Here is a 22,711-nt window from a genome sequence, read left to right as displayed (position 1 = left end):
GGGGAATTGTGGCATCTCCAAAGCAACCAGTAATGCTTCAGTATTCTCGCTCCACACTCCCAGGGCTGAAATGGACTCCAGTGGGTGGCAACTGTTAATACATAGGATCAAAGCTGGCAAATGATAGCAGAGGAAAGTTGTTAATTCCCAAAATGTGGTCAAATGATTTAGATGCTTGAGATGAAAAGGGCTTGCTGTGATTTTTAAAGTGTTCTCTGTAATGTAATGTCCCGAGTGGAGAATAATTCCTGTCTTCTCTCAGGATGGTTACTCAACTAACAGATTTTAGAAATTAGAAAACACTGGCTATTCTGTTTAAATGTTGTCTTATTTTATTTTGACCCATCTATTTGCCTTACTTTGCCCATTTCTGTTTCTTATGTCTTACAAATATTTGGCAACTTATTTTACTTCTCTTGATTATTCACTTAGGCTTACTTACTTAAGCTCCACATTCTTCTTTGAAGTTGAGCACTTTGTTCCCTTAATCATTTTCATGGCTCTTGTTGATTTCAGAGCCTTTTATCTCTGTTGAAACTGGCCTTTGGAGGAGATGGAAAGCATCGCCTGGCATTACAGTCAGTGTCCTGCCTGCAGCAGCTGTGCATGTATTTAAGAAACAGACTTAACTTTCACCGAGATCCAGGTTTTTTCTCCAATAAACAGGGTATTTATTTTTATCTGTTCATTAGCCACTGGTGTTATTTGTAGATTTTTCTGAGAACTTTCCATTATAGTTACTGTTAGGGTTTATTGTGTACTCATTTTCACAACATAAACTCACCACTCCTAAATGTATTCAAATGATTATCTTTACAGATTGCGTGAATGACAGAAACTGCCATGATCTCTTGAGCCTTTTTTTTTTTTTTTTTGGATAACAGATACTTAAAAGGTGTTTTTCTTTTTTCTCCCAGACTTGTAGAAATTCTATATAGTGTTGTTAGGAAGTCGTGACTAGGATATTGGGTATGACTATTCATGTAGGACTTTGGGCATTTTAGCAAGTTACATATAGTGTTAATAAATTGTTTTGTTTGAAAAATATTGATTTGAATTTTATGAAAAATATTTATATGCAACTTGCGATGTAGTCGAGTGTTCCAGCAATGCCAGACTTTTCAGAGAAAAAGCGCCACCTAATGGCCAAATAGAGTACCAGACTGGCTTCGACAAAACGGTACAATTTAGGATTTTTGTGTGCTTAGTGCAATCTGCATTGTAAGTCAAATATTATAGTCATTTGTCATCGTGTTTCATAGTTAATCTCTATTTCACTGGGAGTTTCACTGATCTTGTGCTACTTGAATATTTATGCTTTACCTTGGTTTTATTCTAGATTTTAGAGTAATGGCATTGTGCAAATGACTGATAATAGAGAATGTTTGGCTATCCCATACTTCAACAGAAAAAGAGTTATAATGTTGATTAAAAATAGTTGATATCTCTGAATAATTGTTAATGTATTTAATAAGTATGTATTTATTACCCATTATATGCCCCTGATAGTCTAGCCTCCGGGGAAGTATAACACTGAACAAACGAATAAGATCCATGCCCTTATGAGCTTCTATTTTAAAAGGCTGGGGACAGGTGATAAACAAATAGTCAAGTTTGCTTGAGATAAGAAGTGCTTGAAGGAAATAAAAAGGGTGATGTGACAGAACGTGGCTGGGTAAACATAGCTTCATTTAGGATAGTCAGGGAAAGACCCTGAGAGGAGGTGACCTGAAGGGTGACAAGGAACCGTCACTCGAAGAGCTGCAAGAATAGTGTTCCAGGGAAGGCCAGGCCTCAAGGTAGCACTGAGGGTGATGTCCTTGAGCAACTGAAATAAAGCCCATGAGAGTGGAGTGCAGTGAGCTGGGCAGGAGAGGAGAATGAGGTGCCATCGGAGAGGTAGTCAGGGGCCAGAGTATATTGGGGCTTGCAGATCTTTTTAAAGGTTTTATATTTTCTTTGAAGTGTAGTGAGAAACTCTTGGAGGTTTTTTTTTCCCCTCCTCTCTCTGACTGTAAATGCATTTATTACCTAATTCTTTTTTTAAATTGGGGTAAAATATATATAATACAAAATATGTCATTATAAACATTTTTAAGTGTATAATGTGGTGACAATTACATTCGCATTGTGTGCAACCATCACCACTACCTGGTTCTAAACTTCTTCATTATCTTAAACAGAAACTCTAATCATTAAGCAGTGATTCCTCATTTTTCCTTTCCCCAAAGCTCTTGATAACCTGTAGTTTACTTTCTGTCTGATTTTGTCTATTCTAGATACCTCATCTAAGAGGAATCATACAATATTTGTCCTTTTGTGTCTGGTTTATTAATAATGTTTTCAAGCTTCATCCACATTGTAGCATGTATCAGAACTTCATTCCTTTTTATGGCTGAATGATATTCCACTGCATGTATATCCCACATTTTATTCATCTATGCATTGTTGATGGACATGTGGGTTGTATCCACGTTTGGCTATTGTGAGTAATGCTTCAGTGAACATTGGCATGCAAGTGTCTGTTCAGTGCCTGGTTTCAATTCTTTTGGGTAATACCTAGGAGTGAAATTCCTGCGTCATACGGAAATTCTATCTTTAACTTTTTGAAGAATCGCCAAACTATTTTCCACAGCAGCTGTACCGTTTACATTCCCATCAGCAATATATAAAGCTGCCAGTTTTTCCACATTATCACTAACTTGTTCATTGTTTTTCTTTTTTAAAAATAATCATAGTCATCCTAGTAGATGTGAAGTGGTATCTCATGGTTTTGATGTGCGTTTCTCTAAAGACCTAGTGATTAATGACCAGTGAATTTCTAATGACTTTTCATGTGCTTATTGTTTGTTCATATATCTTCTTTGGAGAAATGTTTATTAAAGTTCTTTGCCCATTTTAAAAATTGGGCTGTTTTCTTTATTGCTGGGTTTCAGGTTACTTAGATATTCTGAAAATTAACACCCTTATCAGATACATGGTTTGCCAATATTTTCTCCCACTCTATAGGTTATCTTGACACTTTCTTGTAATGTTCCTTGGGGTACCAAAGTTTTAAATTTTGATGAAGTCTACTTATCTGTGTGTTCTTTGGTGGTTTGTGCTTTCGATGTCATATTTAACTATCCATTGCCAAATTCAAGGTCATGAAGATTCAGACCTACTTTTTCTGCTAAGGGCTTTATGGCTTTAGCTTTTATATTTAGGTTGTTGATCCATTTTGAATTAATTTTTATGTATAGTGTGAGGTAGCCATTCTTGGAGAGTTTTAACAGAGAGTGCATGATCTAGTGTTTTCTGCTTTGGTAGTCTCTAATGTTGTAATTGAATACCATTGACTAAAAGGTCCCATGTAATCAAGTCAGTTAGATATAAACCTAAATGTGCTAAGTGAATACTTACAAAAAGTTTGATCTTTGCTCTTGTTTTTACCTCTGTAAAAGGATTCCTACTATCTTAATTTGTTAATGTTTTTGGAAGAATGATACATAAATACTACATAGTCAGAAGTCTGTTTCTACTAAGGGGTAATTTTATTCTTTCTTTTTTTTCCCCAGACACAGTTTCCCAAAATTCTTCTTTATCTTATTGTCATGAAGCAAGAGGTACTCATCATTCCCAGAATCCTTCCCCAGGGAGCAGCAGCCCTCGGCCTTCTGTGGTTGGGCGCACAGGCCAGCGACCCAGAGGAGATGGCCAGGATTGGGATGCAGTGTCCTCTAGGTGAGCAATGTCTCTGGGGAAATTAGAAATGCTGGTTACCTTGTGTGTGTTAATTTCAGAAGGAGATAATTATTTTTCTGTCCTTTTTTTTTTTTTTGAAACATTAACACAGGTATAGCCCTTGTGTTAAAAACTGGCTTCATACTTTTTTTTGACCATGATCCACAGTAAGGACAGATAAATATTACATCCCAACTCAGTGCTCAGTACGTGAACATATACTCTGTTTATGTATATATGTGTGTGTATGTGTCCCCCAAAACAAAATGTTCACAAAATAGTATTCTGATACTATATTCGACACACCGAACTGTATTTTCAGTTCTGATTTCATTAAAAAATAAATGATTCTGACCCACTAAGTTGTTTTTACCAGCCGCAAATGGAATATGATCTAGTTTAAAAAGCATAGCTGTGCTGGGCGCGGTGGCTCAAGCCTGTAATCCCAGCACTTTGGGAGGCCGAGACGGGCGGATCACGAGGTCAGCAGATCGAGACTATCCTAGCTAACCTGGTGAAACCCCGTCTCTACTAAAAAATACAAAAAACTAGCCGGGCGAGATGGCGGGCGCCTGTAGTCCCAGCTACTTGGAAGGCTGAGGCAGGAGAATGGCGTGAACCCGGGAGGCGGAGCTTGTAGTGAGCTGAGAACCGGCCACTGCACTCCAGCCTGGGCGGCAGAGCAAGACTCTGCCTCAAAAAAAAAAAAAAAAAAAAAAAAGCATAGCTGTAAATGATAGATACACTTTTGATAGTATTTTAAACATATTTTTGTCTTATGACAAATGCATAAGTGTTTATTGTTGAACGGTTGGAGAATTTTATAAAATAAGGCCTCTTTAAAGGTGAACAATTTATGATATTTGTGTAAATACAGGTTTTTTCTTTTTTTTTTTTTGAGACAAGATCTCACTCTCTTGCCTAGGATGAAGTGCAGTGGCCCGATTATAGCCTTGACTTCTGGGGTCAAGTGATCCTCAGCCTCCCAAGTAGCTGGGACCACAGGTGTGCACTACCACACTTGGCTAAGCCTTTTATTTTTTGTAGAGACGAGGTCTCACAATGTTTCCCAGGCTGGTCTCAAACTCCTGGGCTCAAGTGATCTTCCCATCTTGGCCTCATAAAGTGTTGATATTACAGACATGAGTCACTATGCTTGGCCCCCAGTGCTTGGCACCCAGATTTTCATACACCAACTTTGCTTAAAAGGATTGGTGTGGTATTTGTATGTTCCCTTATCCTTGGGCTGCAGACGTGTTAAAAACGTATTAGCCTCTTCTTTAGTGTCATTTTAAAAAATGTTCAGTAAGTTGAGCATTAGTCTGTTGGCTTGATTATTTTCTTGCAATACTGCTACTACTGTTAACAAGCTAATACCATTTCATACCTGCTGTGTGCATGGTGTTATGCCCTGTGCTTTGCATACTTTATCTCCTTTAGTTGTCCTAGAATAGGACTGATATTATATAATGGGATTGGTATTATTATCATCATCCTTATTTTACAGAAAAATCTGAGGTTTAGAGAGGTTAAGAGCATGATAGTTGGTAAAGAGCAGAGCTAGAGTTAAATAAAATGATAGGAGAGTCTGTGCTCTTAGTTCTTATATTGTAGTTGATTGATCAGTCATGTTTGTCTCAGTCATGTTTTTCTCTTTCTCCTTATAAAGCCTTTCTGCCCCATTCTCTTGTGTGCTTCATGGTTGTAAGTTTTCACTCCTGAGTGAACAGCTTCCTCACGTGGCCTTTCAGAGTTACACAGAAGCCCTAGTTGTTTCCATGTTTTGGGGTGCTTGGTATCTTGAAATTGAAGAAACAACAAAGTTGGTGTATAATTCAGGCAGATTTAAATGTTCCATAGCGTTAATGTGTCTCTTGTGATTCAGCTTCAATTGTGGATAACATCAAAAGACAAAATTTTGAGACTCTTTGTAAACGTGAGGCTCTACCTTTCTACACTTTTTAAATCCTTACTCCAGCACTTTATATCCAAGGTAAGAACTTTTTAATGAAGAAAGCCAAGCACGATGGGATGTTCCTTTTTTTTTGGGTGCATTTTTGAAGCCACTACATGATGTCGAATGTGCTAAATAAAGTAATACGCTTCCCATGATGTTTTTCTGGAAACATCCTTCATTTCCTAACATTGGCTTACTTAGAACAGTGCTGAAACTCAGAAAATCTAGGAAACTGTATGAACTGTTGATTTTGTCTTTATAAGTTGATTACAGAAGAGCTTTCCTATAAATCTGCTTGTTTTCTTTTAGAAATGAATGGGTTATCAGTGCTAATATTGATGGCTACTATAGGAATGTTGACATACTTTGAGATATCAGCCTGAAAAGCAAAATATAGATGCATTTTTGGCTTCATTTACAATTTTGAGTCTCTTTTTTTTTGAGATGGAGTCTTGCTCTGTCACCCAGGCTGCAGTGCAGTGGCGCGATCTCAGCTCACTGCAACCTCTACCTCCTGGGCTCAGAAGATTCTCCTGCTTCAGCCTCCCCAGTAGCTGAGGTTACAGGTGCGTGCCACCATGCCCAGCTAATTTTTTTTGTATTTTTAGTAGAGAGAGGGTTTCACCATGTTGGCCAGGCTGGTCTTGAACTCCTGACCTCAGGTGATCTGCCCACCTCAGCCTCCCAAAGTGCTGGGATTACAGGCATGAGCCACCACTCCTGGCCTTGAGTCGTCTTTATGGAATTTGATTTCGTAAATTTGTCAAAGTTTCTACAAATCTGACCAGAGTTGAATGAAGCAATAGAGTTGTGACTTGTATGAGGCTTCTAATATGCCAGGCAGCAGATATGCAGTGAATCTGTTTGGGGATTGTTTCTATATGCAAGGTTTATCGTTTGTTTATTTTGCAGTGGAAGTAGTAGTCATGCTCATGTAAACTCTAGGATATCCGTTCATTCACCTTTGGATATGGGACACATAGATCTGCCAGAGCTGGAAACTGAAGACACATTGGAACTACAATTCCAGCAGCTCAGTCTTCCCCAGTTTTGTGTCTCCATTCTGGAATCAGCTGTTCCTCTCTTAAGAACAGGTTAGTTGTTTCTGAAATCATAATCCTGATACAATTTGTGTTTATTTTGTATTTCGTTAGAATTTTCCTTTTTTTCCTCTTCTATGTTAGGGCTTTGGGAAACTATATTTACTTATCTTTTGAGATATAAATTTCTAAAAATGTAATAAAGTGTTTATTATTTTTAAATTAAATGTGGGCTGGGCACGGTGGCTCAAGCCTGTAATCCCAGCACTTTGGGAGGCTGAGACGGGCGGATGACGAGGTCAGGAGTTCGAGACCACCCTGGCTAACACAGGGAAACCCCGTCTCTACTAAAAAATACAAAAAACGAGCCAGGCGAGGTGGTGGGCGCCTGTAGTCCCAGCAACTCGGGAGGCTGAGGCAGGAGAATGGCGTAAACCCGGGAGGTGGGGCTTGCAGTGAGCTGAGATCCGGCCACTGCACTGCAGCCTGGGCGATAGAGCAAGACTCCGTCTCAAAAATAAATAAATAAATAAATTAATTAATTAAATGTGGATGCCATGGAGGGCTATTCAGCTAGCCCTTCCATTTTGTGAGTTTTTATTGGCTTTCACACTTATTTTTTTTAGAATTTTTATTTATTTTTTGCATTTATTTTTGCTGTCATCTTATTTCTTTCTCTTTTTTGGATTATATGGCTATTTTAAATTGGGGCAATGACAACATAGAGCAACTGGATTAAGTTATAAAAGGTGAACTGGCATGAATAGACCAGAATAAAAAAATCTTTGGCTTTTGCTCTTTGGAAACTTTTTGAATAGCTGTCAGTTGTTCACTCTTCCCATTCGTTTCTTACTACTTAAGCCACTTAACATGTTAAAAACAAAACTCCAAAACTGGATTCTTCCCTTTGTAGTAGCTATTCTTAAAAAAACCCACAAATATTTTGAGATTACATCTTTGTTCAGATGTGCTAGGAAAATTTGAAGACGTTTACTGAAATATGCACTGGTATTTAATTATAATTGTGCTGAACAACGGTGACAGCAATGACAATATGGCGGATGTCCACTGAGTCTAGAAATGAAACAACAGTTACCATGTATTGAGTCCCTACTGGGTTCTGCCTTCATACTTTGGTTTTGTGTTCATTATTTCATGCACTCTTCATATCAACCCATTCTTTCCTTCCAATAGTGGTAGTTACTAATTTTATCTCCATTTTTACAAATGATGAATCTGAGTTTTAGAGTGGTTTAGAAACTTGCCTGAAGTCAAACAGCTAAAAGCAGGGACTTGAACCACAATTCTTCTGAATCTAAAGTCCATGCTCTTAAATGCTTTAGTATTTTTGCAAGGTGAAGAAAGTTTTAGAAAGAAAGCAGTCATGATTTTTATTCTCAAAATCTATACATTTTCAGCATTTGATAAACTCATCAGGATATAAATAAGTTTTGCCCTTTTTACTTTATACTGGCAAAGTAAAAATATATATTCCAAGTTAATGGTTCTTTAAGTCCTGTGTCTATTTTTTGCCACTTGGAGGTGATGGAGGAGAAAGAAGCAGGTAAGTATACATTTGGAAAACATTTAAAGTATTTTTATCCTGAGGAAAACTGTGTACCCATACTTTTTACTCAGTAAGTGCTTCTACTAGCTGAAACTATATATTAATTCATATACTAGTAATCTGAAATGAAGGAAGATCTGAACTTTGGCATCATAAAGTACATATGTTTATCTGTCTAGTAAGCTGAGAAGAACAGTTTTAGACTTAAATGATTTTGCATTTAACCTTTTCTTAATTTGCTTTAAAAAGTCAGATTGATAATTATAAAGCTATATCTTGGTACATAAAAACTTCTAAATGTGCTCCTGCCCTTTTGTGGTAAATTATGGCATGATTTGTAACTGTTCAATATCATAAGAGATTTCTAGGAGAATTTGCTCCAGCTGTTCTAGTAAAAAAATTAATCTAGATTCTTCCAATCTGGTAGTTTGTTTTACTTTGATTCATTAGAACTTAACCTTTGGGATGCGGGATGCGGGGTGGGAAGGTCTAGTGTGAATGTTCATCTCACATAGGATAATGGAGATGGAGTCTGTTATTCTGTCTCTGTGGAGAAAGGAGTTTGCTCTGGTGGGTGTGACCTTGGGAAGATTTTTTGAGTTTAAGGTGAGTGCAAATAGAGTTTCTTGAAGTTTCTTTAGCAAATGTCAGCATGTTCGTTTATTCCTTTAGTTGCTCCAGTTCAAGCTTAGCTTCCTAGGCAACTCCTGTGTGGGAAAATATTGATTTATGAGAAGATTCAAGCCTTCTAGTACTAAGTAGAAATTATTGGAATACCTGTCCTAAATCTTTCTGGTGCTTTGTCACATATTACGTGTAACATGGATGGTCCCTTAATTTGAAAAATTATTTTGATCTATCTCACAGTACCTGTTAGATTATTGCTTCTTTTTTTTTGAGACGGAGTCTCGCTCTGTCACCCAGGCTGGAGTGCTGTGGCTGGATCTCAGCTCACTGCAAGCTCCGCCTCCTGGGTTCACGCCATTCTCCTGCCTCAGCCTGCCTGGTAGCTGGGACTACAGGTGCCGCCACCTCGCCCGGCTAGTTTTTTCTAGTTTTTAGTAGAGACGGGGTTTCACCGTGTTAGCCAGGATGGTCTCGATCTGCTGACCTCGTGATCCACCCGTCTCGGCCTCCCAAAGTGCTGGGATTACAGGCTTGAGCCACCGCGCCCGGCTATTGCTTCTTTCAATATCTTTTCCAATTATAAGTGTATTTGATTTGTTATATAGTAAAGTAGTGTTGTGACTGGAACAGAAACCTTCAGTGTGTTTGTAAATTGTGATTTCTCTACAGTTCTAAGAACACTAGAAAAGAAGAGAAAAGGTTGGAGCATGACTAACTAGAAAATTGAGCAATATGATATTCAGCTGATTATTTTAAAGTTAAGTAATTTTTTCTCCTTTACGTTTTTCTGTTTGTATTCCTAGGTAGCAGACAAATGATAATAAGAGTTCTGGAATTGCTTGCAGAGGATATGACACTTATTGGTGAAGCAATTTCAACAGATATCTGGGATGACAGCAGCCTTTTTGGTATAGATATGGTGAGAATCAATGTTTTCTTTGGGATATAGGGAATAGTATTTTTTTTTAAGATTTTGGTTCTTTTAAGCTGGTTTCATTGTCTCATTAATGTTCAAAATTTTTTTTTCTTTTTGACTCAATATGTCCCATGCTTATTTTGTGAATAACCCGGAACAGGCCTATTTTTCCAAAGGTTCTGGTCACTTCTAATAGGGGAAGGTATATTAAGACTAAAACCAGGCCATTAGAGGTGGTTATAGCTACTGTGATATCATTCTTTCCTTTCAGGAACAATTAGGAAATACATATTTTTGAAGATCGTGAATTTATATTGTTGTTTTTTTATTTTAAATTTGTGTTTCTTATCCTTGCACTTGCTTGTAGAAAGTCTTCGTTCCTAGCAGTATCAGCATAATTACTTATTAGCTTTGACCTTAAACATACGAAAGATAGTTTCAGAACAGCAGTATTAACATTACTATGAACAACTCTACTAAAATGTTTAAGATTTCCTGGCAGTTCTTTTTGACATAGACTAATCTCATTAAGGATATACAGTCAAAATACTGTGCCTTAAAGCTACCGTTACCAATTCAGCATACAATTAGATTTGTTTTCGTTTGTTTCACTATTGGGAATTGTATTTTCTTCATAAAAATGTAGCTCAGGGATGCCTCTCTCCCATTCAGTTACCTTGAAGATGTTTTCCTTATTGGTAGTCATTTTTATTTTCTGGCTATTTTTTTCTATTTTTATTTTATTTTTGCAAATGTAAGCAACTAAGTATGTAGATTCTTATCCTCTCCCCTTCCCGCATGGTGGTATATTATATATACTGTTTTGCACCCTGTTTTTATAACTTAAAAATATGTCTTACACGCATGGAGTAGTAGGTATGGGGATTATTCCCTATCTATCTAGACGTGAGCTTTTCTCTTTCTTTTTTATAGGTAGCAAATGCTTTGTTGTGTATTTGTTAACCCAGTCTCTTGATGGATATTGTTAATATAAATTATGTACAATGAATAATGTGCTTATGCTGTTTCATAAATGTGCAGGTATATCTTTAGGGTATATTTATCTAAGTGGGCATCCTCTTTTTCTAAAAAACTTTTATTTAGCTTCAGCAGTACGTGTGCAGGTTTGTTATATAGGTGAACTGTGTGTCATAGGGGTTTGGTATACAGATTATTTTGTCATCCAGGTAATATGCATAGTACCTGATAGGTAATTTTTCTGATCCTCCTCCCACTCTCCACCCTCGAGTAATCCTGGTGTCTGTTGTTCCCCTCTTTGTGTCCATGTGTTCTCATTTTTTAGCTCCCACTTATAAGTGAGAATATGCAGTATTTGGTTTTCTTTTCCTGGATTGGTTTGCATAGGATAATGGCCTCCACCTCTATCCATGTTGCCGCAAAGGACATGATCTCATGCATTTTTTGGCTGCATAGTATTCATTGGTGTATATGCACCACATTTTCCTTAATCAGTCTGCCATTGATAGGCATTTAGGTTGATTGCATGTCTTTGCTATTGTGAATAGTGCTGCAGTGAACATACACATGCGTGTGTTTTTATGGTAGAATGACCTCAAGTGATCTGCCCTCATTGGCCTCCCAAAGTGCTGGGATTACAGGTGTGAGCCACTGTGCTCGGCTGAGCCATGTTGTTTCTGTAGCAGAACAGCAGTTCCTCACTTGGCATCATAGACAGGTTTTCGGAAACTGTGACTTTAAGCCAACTGACTTATAACAAACCCAGTTATTTTTTCTCGTCAGCACTTAGTTAAATGGCATAGAACTTGTAATGCTGTTTCGTTAAAGTCAGTTTCCAAGAACCTGTTGAACATGTTAAGTGACAGCTTACTGTAGTTTATTCATTTGATTTTTGAGTAGTATTACATTGTGTGGACTTCCCACAATTTGTTTATCCATTCACCTGTTGGTGGACATTTGGGTTGTTTCTAGATATTACAGATAACATTCCTGTGGACATTCCAGTTGCTCCACATCTGCAACATCTATTATGTTCAGTTTTTTTTTTTTTTTTTTGCCGAGAGGGAGGGCATTCTGATAGATGTGCAATGGTGTCTTACTGGGTTTTAATTTACATTTCCCTAGTGACTGATGATATTGAGCATCTTTTGTAATTTTTAGAGAGCAAGTCTAGGTCTTTTTAAAACACTTATTCTTAAGTATTTTATTCTTTTCAATGCCATTGTGAATGAAAATTTAAAAAATTTTTGGATTGTTCATTGTTAGTATATAGAAATACAATTGAGTTTTGTGTATTGATTGTCTATTTGGTGGCCTTGCTGAACTGACTAGTTCTGCTAGTTTTTTTTTTTCTTCTTCTTCTTTTTTTTTGTTTTCTGGTAGATCCCTTAGGATTTCCTACCTATGAAATCATGTTATCTGTGAATAAAAATGGTTTTAAGGTCATCTTATCTGTGAATAAAGGCAGTTTTATTTCTTTCTATTCACTCTGGATACCTTTAATTTTTTTAAATTACTGAATTGCCCTGGCTAGAACCTTTAGTATAATGTTGGATGGATGTGGTGAGAGCCTTCTTCATGATGTTAGAGGGGACCCATTAAAGGTAATATTAGCTCTAGTACGTTTGTATTTTGTTTATACAAACAAATATATAAAAGTTTCCTTTATAAAGTTGAGGAAAGTTCCCTGTATTTTTAGTTCGTTGAAAATTTTGATCGTGAATGATTATTGTATTTTCCAAACCTTTTTTTTGTCTTTATTGAGATGATTATTTAGCTTTTTGAAGAGCAGAAATACTTAATTTTGATGAGGTTCAGTTTCTTAATCTTTCTTTTATGGATCATGCTTTTGATATTTTACCTAACAAATCTTTGCCTAACCTGGGGTACAAAGAATGTTTCCTATACTTTCTTTTAGAATTATTACATTGTGTTTTAGGTTTTGTATCTTTGAGTTTGAGTTGATCTTTGTATATAGGACAAGGTAAGGAATGAACTTTTTTTTTTTTTATGGGTGTATAATTATTTTCTCAGCACTATTTGTTCAAATGCCTATCCTTTCTTTCCTGAATTCCTTACCAACTAACTATATATGGGTTTACTTCTGGACGCTATTTGTTTTTTTTTTTTTTGAGGCGGAGTCTCGCTCTGTCGCCCGGACTGGAGTGCAGTGGCCAGATCTCAGCTCACTGCAAGCTCCGCCTCCCGGGTTTACGCCATTCTCCTGCCTCAGCCTCCCGAGTAGCTGGGACTACAGGCACCCGCCACCTCGCCCGGCTAGTTTTTGTATTTTTAGTAGAGACGGGGTTTCACCGTGTTAGCCAGGATGGTCTCGATCTCCTGACCTCGTGATCCGCCCGTCTCGGCCTCCCAAAGTGCTGGGATTACAGGCTTGAGCCACCGTGCCCGGCCGACGCTATTTGATTGATCAGTTTTCTCTTATGGTGCCAATACCCAACTGACTTAATTATTCTAACTTACAGTGAAGGCCTATAGTGTAGCTATAGTGAAGCTTATTGTAATTCTTGAAATAAGGTAATATAAGCCCTTCAACTTTGTTCTTGTTTTTCAAAGTTGTTTTGGCTGTTTTAGGTCCTCTGTATTTTCAACATCAATCAAATTTGTCAATTTCTACAAAAAAAAAAAAAAAAAAGGCCTGCTGTGGTTTTGAATGGAATTGAGTTGAATTTATAGATCAATTCAGGAAAAATTGACATCTTAATAGTATTGAGTCTTCTGATCTATGAATACCATATGTATGTCTTCAATTGTTTAGCTGTTTGTTTATTTTTATTTTTATTTATTTTCTGTCATGGAGTCTCATTCTGTTACCCAGACTGGAGTGCAGTGGCATGATCTCGGCTCACTGCAATGTCCACCTCCTGGGTTCAAGTGACTCTCACTACAGCTTCAGCCTCCCAAGTAGCTGAGATTACAGGTGTGCGCCACCATGCCCAGCTAATTTTTTTGTGTTTTCAGTAGAGACGGGGTTTCACCATGTTGGCCAGGCAGGTCTCGAACTCCTGACCTCAAGTGATCGGGCTGCCTCAGTCTCCCAGAGTGCTGGGACTACAGGCATGAGCCACTGTGCCCAGCCTTATTTAGCTCTTTAATTTGTCTCTGCAATGTTTTGAAGTTGTCAGTGTATAGGTCTTCTACATCTGAGTATTTCAGTTTTGGGTCTTGTCCTGTGGCTGATTTTTCTCTTTATGGATCTTAATATTTGATATGTGTAGTAATTTCTGATTGGATGCTGGACCTTTTCAATATTGCCATGCTGAGTGTCTTGATTTTTTATTTTGCCCTTTTAGAAGCACTTTGGGAGGGTTCGGAAGCACTTTGGGAGACCAACATGGGAGCATTACTTGAAGCCAGGAGCTTGAGATAAGCCTGGGCAACAAAGCAAGACCTTATCTCTTAAAAAATTAGTAACATTAGCTGGGCATGGAGGTGCATACCTATAGTTCCAGCTATTTGGAAAGCCGAGGCAGGAGGATCACTTGAAGCCTGAAGTTTGAGACTGACAGGTGATTGTGTTACTTGTAGAGCAGTTTCATTTTCTCAAGACTTTAAAAAATTTGGTAGAATGGGTCTAAAATAGTGGTTTTCTGCTGGGGGTAATTTTGCTCCCCAGAGGCTGTTTAGCAATGTTGGGAGCCATTTTTGATTGTCACACCTGGAATGGTGCTACTGGCGTCTAGTAAATAGAAGCCAGAACAGCTCTCCACAAATAAGAATTTTTTGGCTCCAGATGTCAAAAAACCTTGAGGAAGTGTTGAGGTTGAGAAACCCTGATCTAGAAGAACCTTTGCTTGGGGTTAAACTCGGCTCCTGAGGTGTGATCCTTTGGGACCTCTGTTGAATGTTCAAAGTAATTATTGATGACTGTCTACTCTGCCTGGCTGAAGATTGAGTTGTGTTGACTTGTGTGAGCCCTGGGAGTTGTTCAGTTTAAATCTCAGTAATCTTCTTTGGCCTATATTTACAGAGTATCTACCTATAATATAAGCCACCTAAGGTCAGCATGGACTAGATGGAAACTTGTTTAGGTCTCTGGAACTCTTTCTTTGCATAGCTCTCCCACAGTTCCTAACCATGTCAGCTTCCGCAAGCATCTCGTCTCCTAACGTCATTGAGACTGTCCGACTCTTTGGATTTCTCTTGCCTGTGTTTGCTGTACAGTAGTTGTTTTCAGGTGTAGTGGCACTCTCGTTGCTTCTTTTCCTTCTCTCTGGTATCAGTCCTGCACTGTCTACTGTGTCACTTTCTAGTTGATTCCTGGTGAAGGACAGGAGAAGTCCTTGTTATTATTTCATGGCCAGAATTGGAAGTTTTACATACATTTTTAAATTAGGTCATTTAAGCAACTGGCCTATCTGTGAGTTATTAGGGTCTTAAATGTACATTTATCTAGAGTGAAAATTCTGGATCAACTTTAGAATATTCTAATCATTCAAAGTGTGGAGAGATCAGGATACCTTGTTTTTTGCTGTTTGTATTTCATTGGAGTAGATAATTTTAGAAAACATGGCATTACATTTTTTTCTTTTGCAAGAAGTGTTTTGATAAGTAATTTTTGCATGAGTAATCAACACGTGTACAGTAGTAGCCTTAGGAATGTTATATTACAACATAATATTTAAGAGATCCGTGGAATACCAGAGTATGTCTCCAAGTAACTGGAAGCCATATCGTTTTTAACATTTCAAAATATCATAAATCATTTGTCATTTTATATCTTTCATTTTGAAATTGCCATCTGATAACCTTGCCTTCCTTGAAAATTTGGCATTCTGTCTTTTCTGTTAATGTGAATTCCTGATGTCTGGTCTTCCTTCCTCTCCCTTTCTTCCTTCGCCTCTCCCTCCCTCCCTTCCCTTTTGCTGCCTTATCAGGGCAGTAGAATCAAAATTTATTACTCATAAAAGTATATATTGACTCTTACAGTTACCAGGTTTTTTTCTCTTTATGCTATTTTGATGTAAGTCGGTCTATATTTAATTAAACATTGTTACAGGCTGTCTGAAATCCTTGTGAATAGAGGTCTGAACATAAAAAAAAGTACAGATATTTATATAGTAACAATAACCATGTAAGAAAGAAACCCAAACTTTTATTTTTTTCATAACATGAGCCTCTTAAAAAGAGAAACAAATTGCATATTTTAAAATGGGTATATTTTCAAGTCTTTAATTTTCAGATAATAGTTCTGAATCTTGGTTTTTCTTTAGTCCTTAAGGTTATCACACTATTTTGTAGTACTTGTAGGAGATTTTTCACATATTGAAGGTTTTCAACAAGTAAATTTTTCTTTTGAAGTGTGAGGAATGCTTTATCAGTTGTTTCTGAAATTAACTTAAATTTTCTTGGCCAGAACATTTATCTGTAAAAGTTAGTCATTCACTTTTAACTTTTGGCTGCTGGTACTTTATGATTCAATGAATTATTTTTACTTTAAAGGTTAATTCTGTTGTACAAGTGCCAGTTGGTATGTTAGAAATGCTAAATAAAACAGAAGTACTTGAAATTATATTTGATTTACTTATTTAAAAAGAATAAATATCTCTTTTCTTTGGCTATATTTTAAAAGAAGCAAACAAGTAAAATTTCTTGATGTTCATACTTTTGCCAATTTTCAAAAGAAAGACAGAAGCAGTATTTTTGTTGAGTCATTAAAGGAACAAAATAATAAATGTTGCTATCAATTTAGAAATTAAGTACCTGAGGAAATATAATCAGATCTCTAGGTATTTCCACACAGTGCTAATGTCAGTAGCATCAGTCGTGTCTGGAACTCTGTAACTCAGCATGGAAGGGAATTTCAATTTTCCCCCTTAATTGAATACTTTTATATTACTTGAAGTAAATAAAAGAAAAAATATTTTCACCAAAATTAGTTAGGCTGACCTAAAGTATGTCATATGTCATTCCCCCTAGTCCTCCGTCATCAAATCAGGTCTGTTTTTTCCTTATTTACATGCTAAGTTAGGTTCAACATGCAAGGAGAAAGTAGCCTTCACCTCCTGCCAGATAACCTAGACTCTTAGGTCTATATTCTGTTTCTTTTCCACATTTCTTCTGTGTCATTCCTGTCATTGCAGTCATTGGAAAGCAGTCTTTTCATCTTTATGACTCACTGCTTCTAAATTCCCATCTGACCTGCTGTGAACTGGTAACTCCAACATCAAGGCATGTTGGTAGAATTCTAGAATGTTAGTAGGACTTCAGGATGGGCTAAGAGGATTGTGAAAGAAACTAAAGATAAGGACTTTGTATCCAGTAAGGGCTCATTAAGGATATTTGGACCAGATTGTGAATTGATAACTGGGGTAATGGGATCTCTAATTACATAGACCTTCCCTGCTGCTGCCACCATTCTGAAGACAGTTATTTTAACTCACATTTCTTGATTGCCTATTATTAATATATGCTAGGCACTTGGGGTATCAAATAAGATGTAGTGCTTTTTATGCCCGTGGGTGATAGATACTTTTAATGTGACATTAGTAAAACAGATAAGCATACAGGAATAACACTTAAACTAAGGTAGTTTAAATAAAGCACTTACTATATATCAGATACTAAGCACTATTTATGAAGTCATTTAATTATCATGACCCTGCAAACTACATAACTGAGGCACAATTTATTTTTCAGGGTCACTTGAGGTTTTGTATTTATAGCCATTATGTTTTGTTGCCATTTGTGCTTTGAAAACACTATGAGCTATGAACTTGGGATGTCAGCGAGGGCTTTTTTTTTTTTTCTTCCCCAGACTCAGAGTCTCACTGTGTTGCCCAGGCTGGAGGGCAGTGGCGTGATCTTGACTCACTGCAACCTCTGCCTCCCAGGTTCAAGCAACTCTAGTGCCTCAGCCTCCCAAGTAGCTAGGATTACAGGCATGTACCAGCACTCCCGGCTAATTATTGTATTTTTAGCAGAGGCTGGGTTGAGCCATGTTGGCCAGGCTGGTCTCAAATTCCTGGGCTCAAGTGATCCTCCTGCCTCAGCCTCTCAAAGTGCTGGGATTACAGGCATGAGCCACCGTGCCCGGCCTCAGTGAGGGCTTTTTGTAGATCTGAATGAACTGAGTTTTAAATTATAAGTAGGATTTGGCCAACCAAATAAAATAACATTTTTTTTTTTTTAATCTGGCAGAGAGTGAGAATGAACCATGAGCCATGACAAAGAGGCATGGATAGTTCTGATCGGAGATAGAGGCTGGGGCTGGTGGTAGATGGAACACAAGCACCTCGAGCATGAAATGTGGGGTGTAGATAGTGGAGAGAGACTGGTGGGATAAATGAGGGTCTGCTGGTAGGGATCTCTTGACATGGTGCAAAATAGTCCTGCCTTTCCTCTGAAGGCAGGATGAGAGTGCTTTGAATCAGGGAAGTGCCTGGTGAGACTGGCACGAGGAACTGTGACTGGCTGCAGTGTGGAAGGACCCTTGGGAGCATGTGAGGGGCAGAGCCCGCTGCAGTCTCTTCCTCCAGATGCCTTGTAGAATCCACAACCCATTGTGTATTGCAGTGGTAATGTATAAGTTGTGTTTACACAAAAATCTGTTTTATTGGTAATATTTAAGAAATTTTGCTAACCTGGCATTTCAGTTTTGTACCTTCTGTTGTAAAAACTATGACTATCCTGTGAGGACTGGTCTTTTCCCCCCATCAACTCCTTTAGGGTTGTTGTTTAAACATCTTTAGCTCAAAGAATTAAAAAATGTTGGCCAGTTACTGTTGTTTTTCAATCCTTTCCTAAAAAACAAAACAAAAAAAAACCACTTTTTTTTTTTTTTTTTTTTTTGCTTACAAGAAATGTTGGAAATAGAACTGTAAAATTCATTCCTAAAGCACTTGCTTTTTATAATATTTTGAGAAGTACTCAATTCCTCATTAGAATTAGTAAGATTATTTTAAACAATTTCACAAGTAAATAGACTTTTAGAAAAAAGCCCTACAATACTGAGATCTTAAATATATTTTTTGAATTAAGTTGTAAATTATCAAAGATGTAGAGATGTTGTTCTTAGTACTGTTTTCGTGGAGAAATACTGTATGGAGGAATTAATTGCCTGTCAATATAATAAGACTGTAACTGTATTTCCAATTTGTTTTCTCTAGACCAGTAGTTATTTGTATGAGGATGTTTTACTTTTTCTGTTTTAATCTTGTAAGGATTGTTCTACTTTTGGTTTAAATATTTATTACTTTTTAGTTTTATTTCTTGGGGATCAGAGAAACATAGCCTTAAATATACATTGGAGTTTTCTTTGTGGTATTTTTAAAGTTAATTTTTGTCATTGTTTCTTGGAAACTTGAAGAGAAGTTATATTCTTTGCAGTGTTCAAAGTCCATGCTATTAATTTTAATTATATTCAAAAAGACTGAGTTAAAATCTATAAATCCATATCAATAACATGTTTTGTTGATGTTCTGTGTTATTCAGATCACAGACTCATTTTTATTGAGTCTTTATTGTTAAACATGTCATCAGTAGAAAATTACTCTAATTTATTTTGCCCTAAATTATTCACTGTCATATTGTTTAGATTTTTTGTTTTAATTCTACTACTCATTGAACTTTTAATCTTTTATTCACAAAGATTTTTAAAAAAATTTTATTTTCTTTTTTTACTCTTAATCCCATGACAGTTAAGGATTTATGTATAAATTTTTACTTTTTGTTTTTTACTTCAATATGAAATTGTTTCATTTATAGGAAAATTTAAACTTTTTATAGTATAGTTATGCTTGGTCTACTCTCAAAAGTTTTTGCCTTTTTTTGCTTATGTGGATTATTTTGTCTTCCTTTTACTTCTGCAGTGACATTGTTGTACAACCATTATTATCTACACAATTTTTTCATCATCTCAAATGAAATCTCTGTACCCCTTAAACAATAACCCCTCATTCTGCCTATCCCCAGCCCCTGGTACCTCATATAAGTAGAATCTGTATTTGTCTTTTTGTATCTGGCTTATTTTACTGTTGTATTTGGCTTATTTTATTTTATGTTTTAAAGGTTCACCCATGTTGTAGCATGTATCAGAATTTTATTCCTTTTGAATGCTCAACACCCTTTTTTCTTTTCTTTTCTTTTCTTTTCTTTTCTTTTTGAGATGGAGTCTTGCTCTGTCGCCCAGGCTGGAGTGCAGTGGTACGATCTTGGCTCACTGCAACCTCTGTCTCCCGGATTCAAATGATTCTCCTGCCTCAGCCTCCTGAGTAGCTGGAATTACAGGCACATCCCACCACGCCCAGCAAGTTTTTGTATTTTTGGTGGAGATGAGGTTTCACCATGTTGATCAGGCTGGTCTTGAACTCCTGACCTTGTGATGTGCCTGCCTTGGCTTCTCAAAGCGCTGGGATTATAGGCATGAGCCGTTGCGCCCGGCCTCCTTTTCTTGTATGTATATACAACATACCACATTTTGTTTCTGCATTTATTGGTCGTTGGCCACTTTCATTGTTTCCACCTTTTGGCTGTTGTGAATGGTGCTGCTGTTAACCTGGGTGTGTATACATCTCTTTTTGAGACCCTGCTTTCAGTTCTTTTGGGTATATACCCAGAAGTGGAATTTGCTGGATCATATGATCATTCTGTGTTTTTTGAGGAACTGCCCATTATGGTTTCCACAGGCTGCACCATTTTACATTCCCTCCAGCAGTGCACCAGGGTTCCAGTTCTTCCATATCCTTGCCAATGACTTGTGATTTTTGGGCTTCATACCTTTTAGTTGTTCCCTGTATAGTCATCCTTGAATTGAAAAAATTCTGATATATTAGATTTTTGTTGTTAGTTTGCAGGTATTTCTCATTCTTATTTTCATATGTTTTCAATGGAAAATTGAAAGTAAGTACTTCAGTTTTTTTTTTTGTCTTACTGAGGGTGTCCTTTTACCCGCTAGTTTATGGGGGCATATCAGTATATCTGGGATATACTTTGTCTATATTGATGTGACTTACAAGTGAGTCTACTATGTGTAGGTTCTTCTTCATATTTAATGTATACCTTTTAGTTTAAAAGATATTTCTCTTGAAGTAGTAAATTATTTAAATTTATGATGACATAACATTTTCCACTTGAAACCTTATTATCTAAAGAGAGTTTATACAATTTGATATTTAATTGCTTTTTAATTATTTGACTTTCCTTGATTCATTTCTTTGGAAATGTTGGTATCAGTTTGAGGACAGGGATTATCATGTCTCTTGTACTAATGCATTTTTTTTTTCCATTATGCCTGCCACTGTATTAGGCGTATAGTAAGCATAAGAAATACTCGACGAGGGGTTTGTGTGTTAATTGTTCCACATTGGAAAAATTAAGCACTAGAAACTAGGAGGAATTTATGGTTCATTTACCTTTTGTATTTTATTGTTTATACTTATTGTTAGTTAAGATTCATCATATTAAATACTTACAGATTATTGTATTTTTAAAATGTAGGTGGTTTGTTGATCATTCTTTTGTGCTTTTTAAATTATGTCAGCAGGTATTGGTAATTCTCAGAGAGAGGAATAAACTTTGTTTTGGTTTGTTTTCCTATTTAATGACAATGATAATATTTTAAACTGTTCTCCATGGCTTTTGTTCACTGGCCCGTAAAATTGGTTGTTTTCTTCTGTTTCGTGTTGTGTAAATGTTTTCAGAAAGAGAAACTACTCCTGGTGTTGGGAGCCCTTGGAGAAACCATGTGCTACCATAAAAGTAGTATCAGTTTGGAGCAACCAGAGGTGATGCTTGTGCACCACAGAATGGCCTTTATCAGCATTTCCCTGTTTGCAGTTCGACTGCTACAAACGCTTCTCCCTGTTGAAAAGGTAAGGCAGGTAGTGCCGCTCATTTGGAATTTACTGACTATTCTAAATAAATGCTCTGTTGTAAATTTCTTCTGCTCTTTTCATGGTGTGAAGGTATTGTGCTTTAGGCCATTTTCAAAATAAGTGTAACAGATTATATGGGAAATGTAGAAATTGAGAAATGGCTAACATTTTGAACAATTTTGACAAAACATTTGATGGGAAATTATTTTTTAATCTTGCTGTTGTTTTTATTGCATATGTTTTATTGCAGTCTGTACATTTGTTTGTTTATTTGTTGTTCATTCAGTGAATAATTTATTGATTGCCCACAGTGGGCTAGCAGTATTACTTGCTGGATGTAAAACTGAATAGGTTAGAATTATTCCCTGGCCTTGTAGAACTTAGTTTTGTAAAAGACAAGGCTTGCTGTTATCTGTACATATACATATACGTATATGTATTCGTATAGAAGACATAATCTCTTCCCTCAAGTGATCCCAAAGTTATTGAAGAAATGAAACCAAATAACATCCCAAAGTTATTAAAGAAATGGAACCAAATAACATATACATCTATATGTATATGTTTGACTTACTTGGTTTCATTTCTTTAATAACTTTGGGATCACTTGAGGGAAGAGATTATGTCTTCTATATGAATACATTTTTCCATACATATATACATATATAATTGGTACACTTGATGTATCTTTTAATTGATTGGAGGGCATTGAAAGCCTGCTGATCTTATCTCTGCAGTGTGTGTCTTGGTTCTTATCATTAATATCAAGAGTAGCCTTTCCTTCTCTTCAGCTAGGTACACGTTGTCAGAGTTCTCTACTTATTCACTATTTCCCAAGTTCCTTGACACATAGAATACAAACAATAGTTTCCATTACTGCTTTAGAAATTATTTTGTAGTTAGCATATCTTAATGTCATGGAACCTTTTCTTTTTCTTGTTTTATCTATTAAAAATAGTGTTAGCAGTGCTTTAGTTTCTTTTCTTTTTTTTTTTTTTGAGACGGAGTCTGGCTCTGTCGCCCAGGCTGGAGTGCAGTGGCCGGATCTCAGCTCACTGCAAGCTCCGCCTC

The 22,711-nt window shown here is 36.7% G+C and overlaps 1 protein-coding gene across 1 annotated transcript in view; it reads left to right on the top strand.

Annotated features, from left to right (window-relative positions):
• The window catches only part of RTTN (rotatin), a 202,104-nt gene that overhangs the window by 9,696 nt on the left and 169,697 nt on the right, over window positions 1-22,711 (top strand). Inside the window, exons 7-11 of the mRNA XM_011944090.1 lie at window positions 517-667; window positions 3,558-3,723; window positions 6,593-6,774; window positions 9,718-9,833; window positions 21,467-21,637. Coding sequence (XP_011799480.1) covers window positions 517-667; window positions 3,558-3,723; window positions 6,593-6,774; window positions 9,718-9,833; window positions 21,467-21,637 — 786 coding nt within the window. The remainder of the gene's footprint in view (window positions 1-516; window positions 668-3,557; window positions 3,724-6,592; window positions 6,775-9,717; window positions 9,834-21,466; window positions 21,638-22,711) is intronic.

This window comes from Colobus angolensis, unplaced genomic scaffold, assembly GCF_000951035.1.
Source record: "Colobus angolensis palliatus isolate OR3802 unplaced genomic scaffold, Cang.pa_1.0 Scaffold225, whole genome shotgun sequence".
In the NCBI taxonomy this organism is placed as follows: Eukaryota; Metazoa; Chordata; class Mammalia; order Primates; family Cercopithecidae; genus Colobus; species Colobus angolensis.
This window is presented reverse-complemented; position numbering and strand designations above follow the sequence as displayed.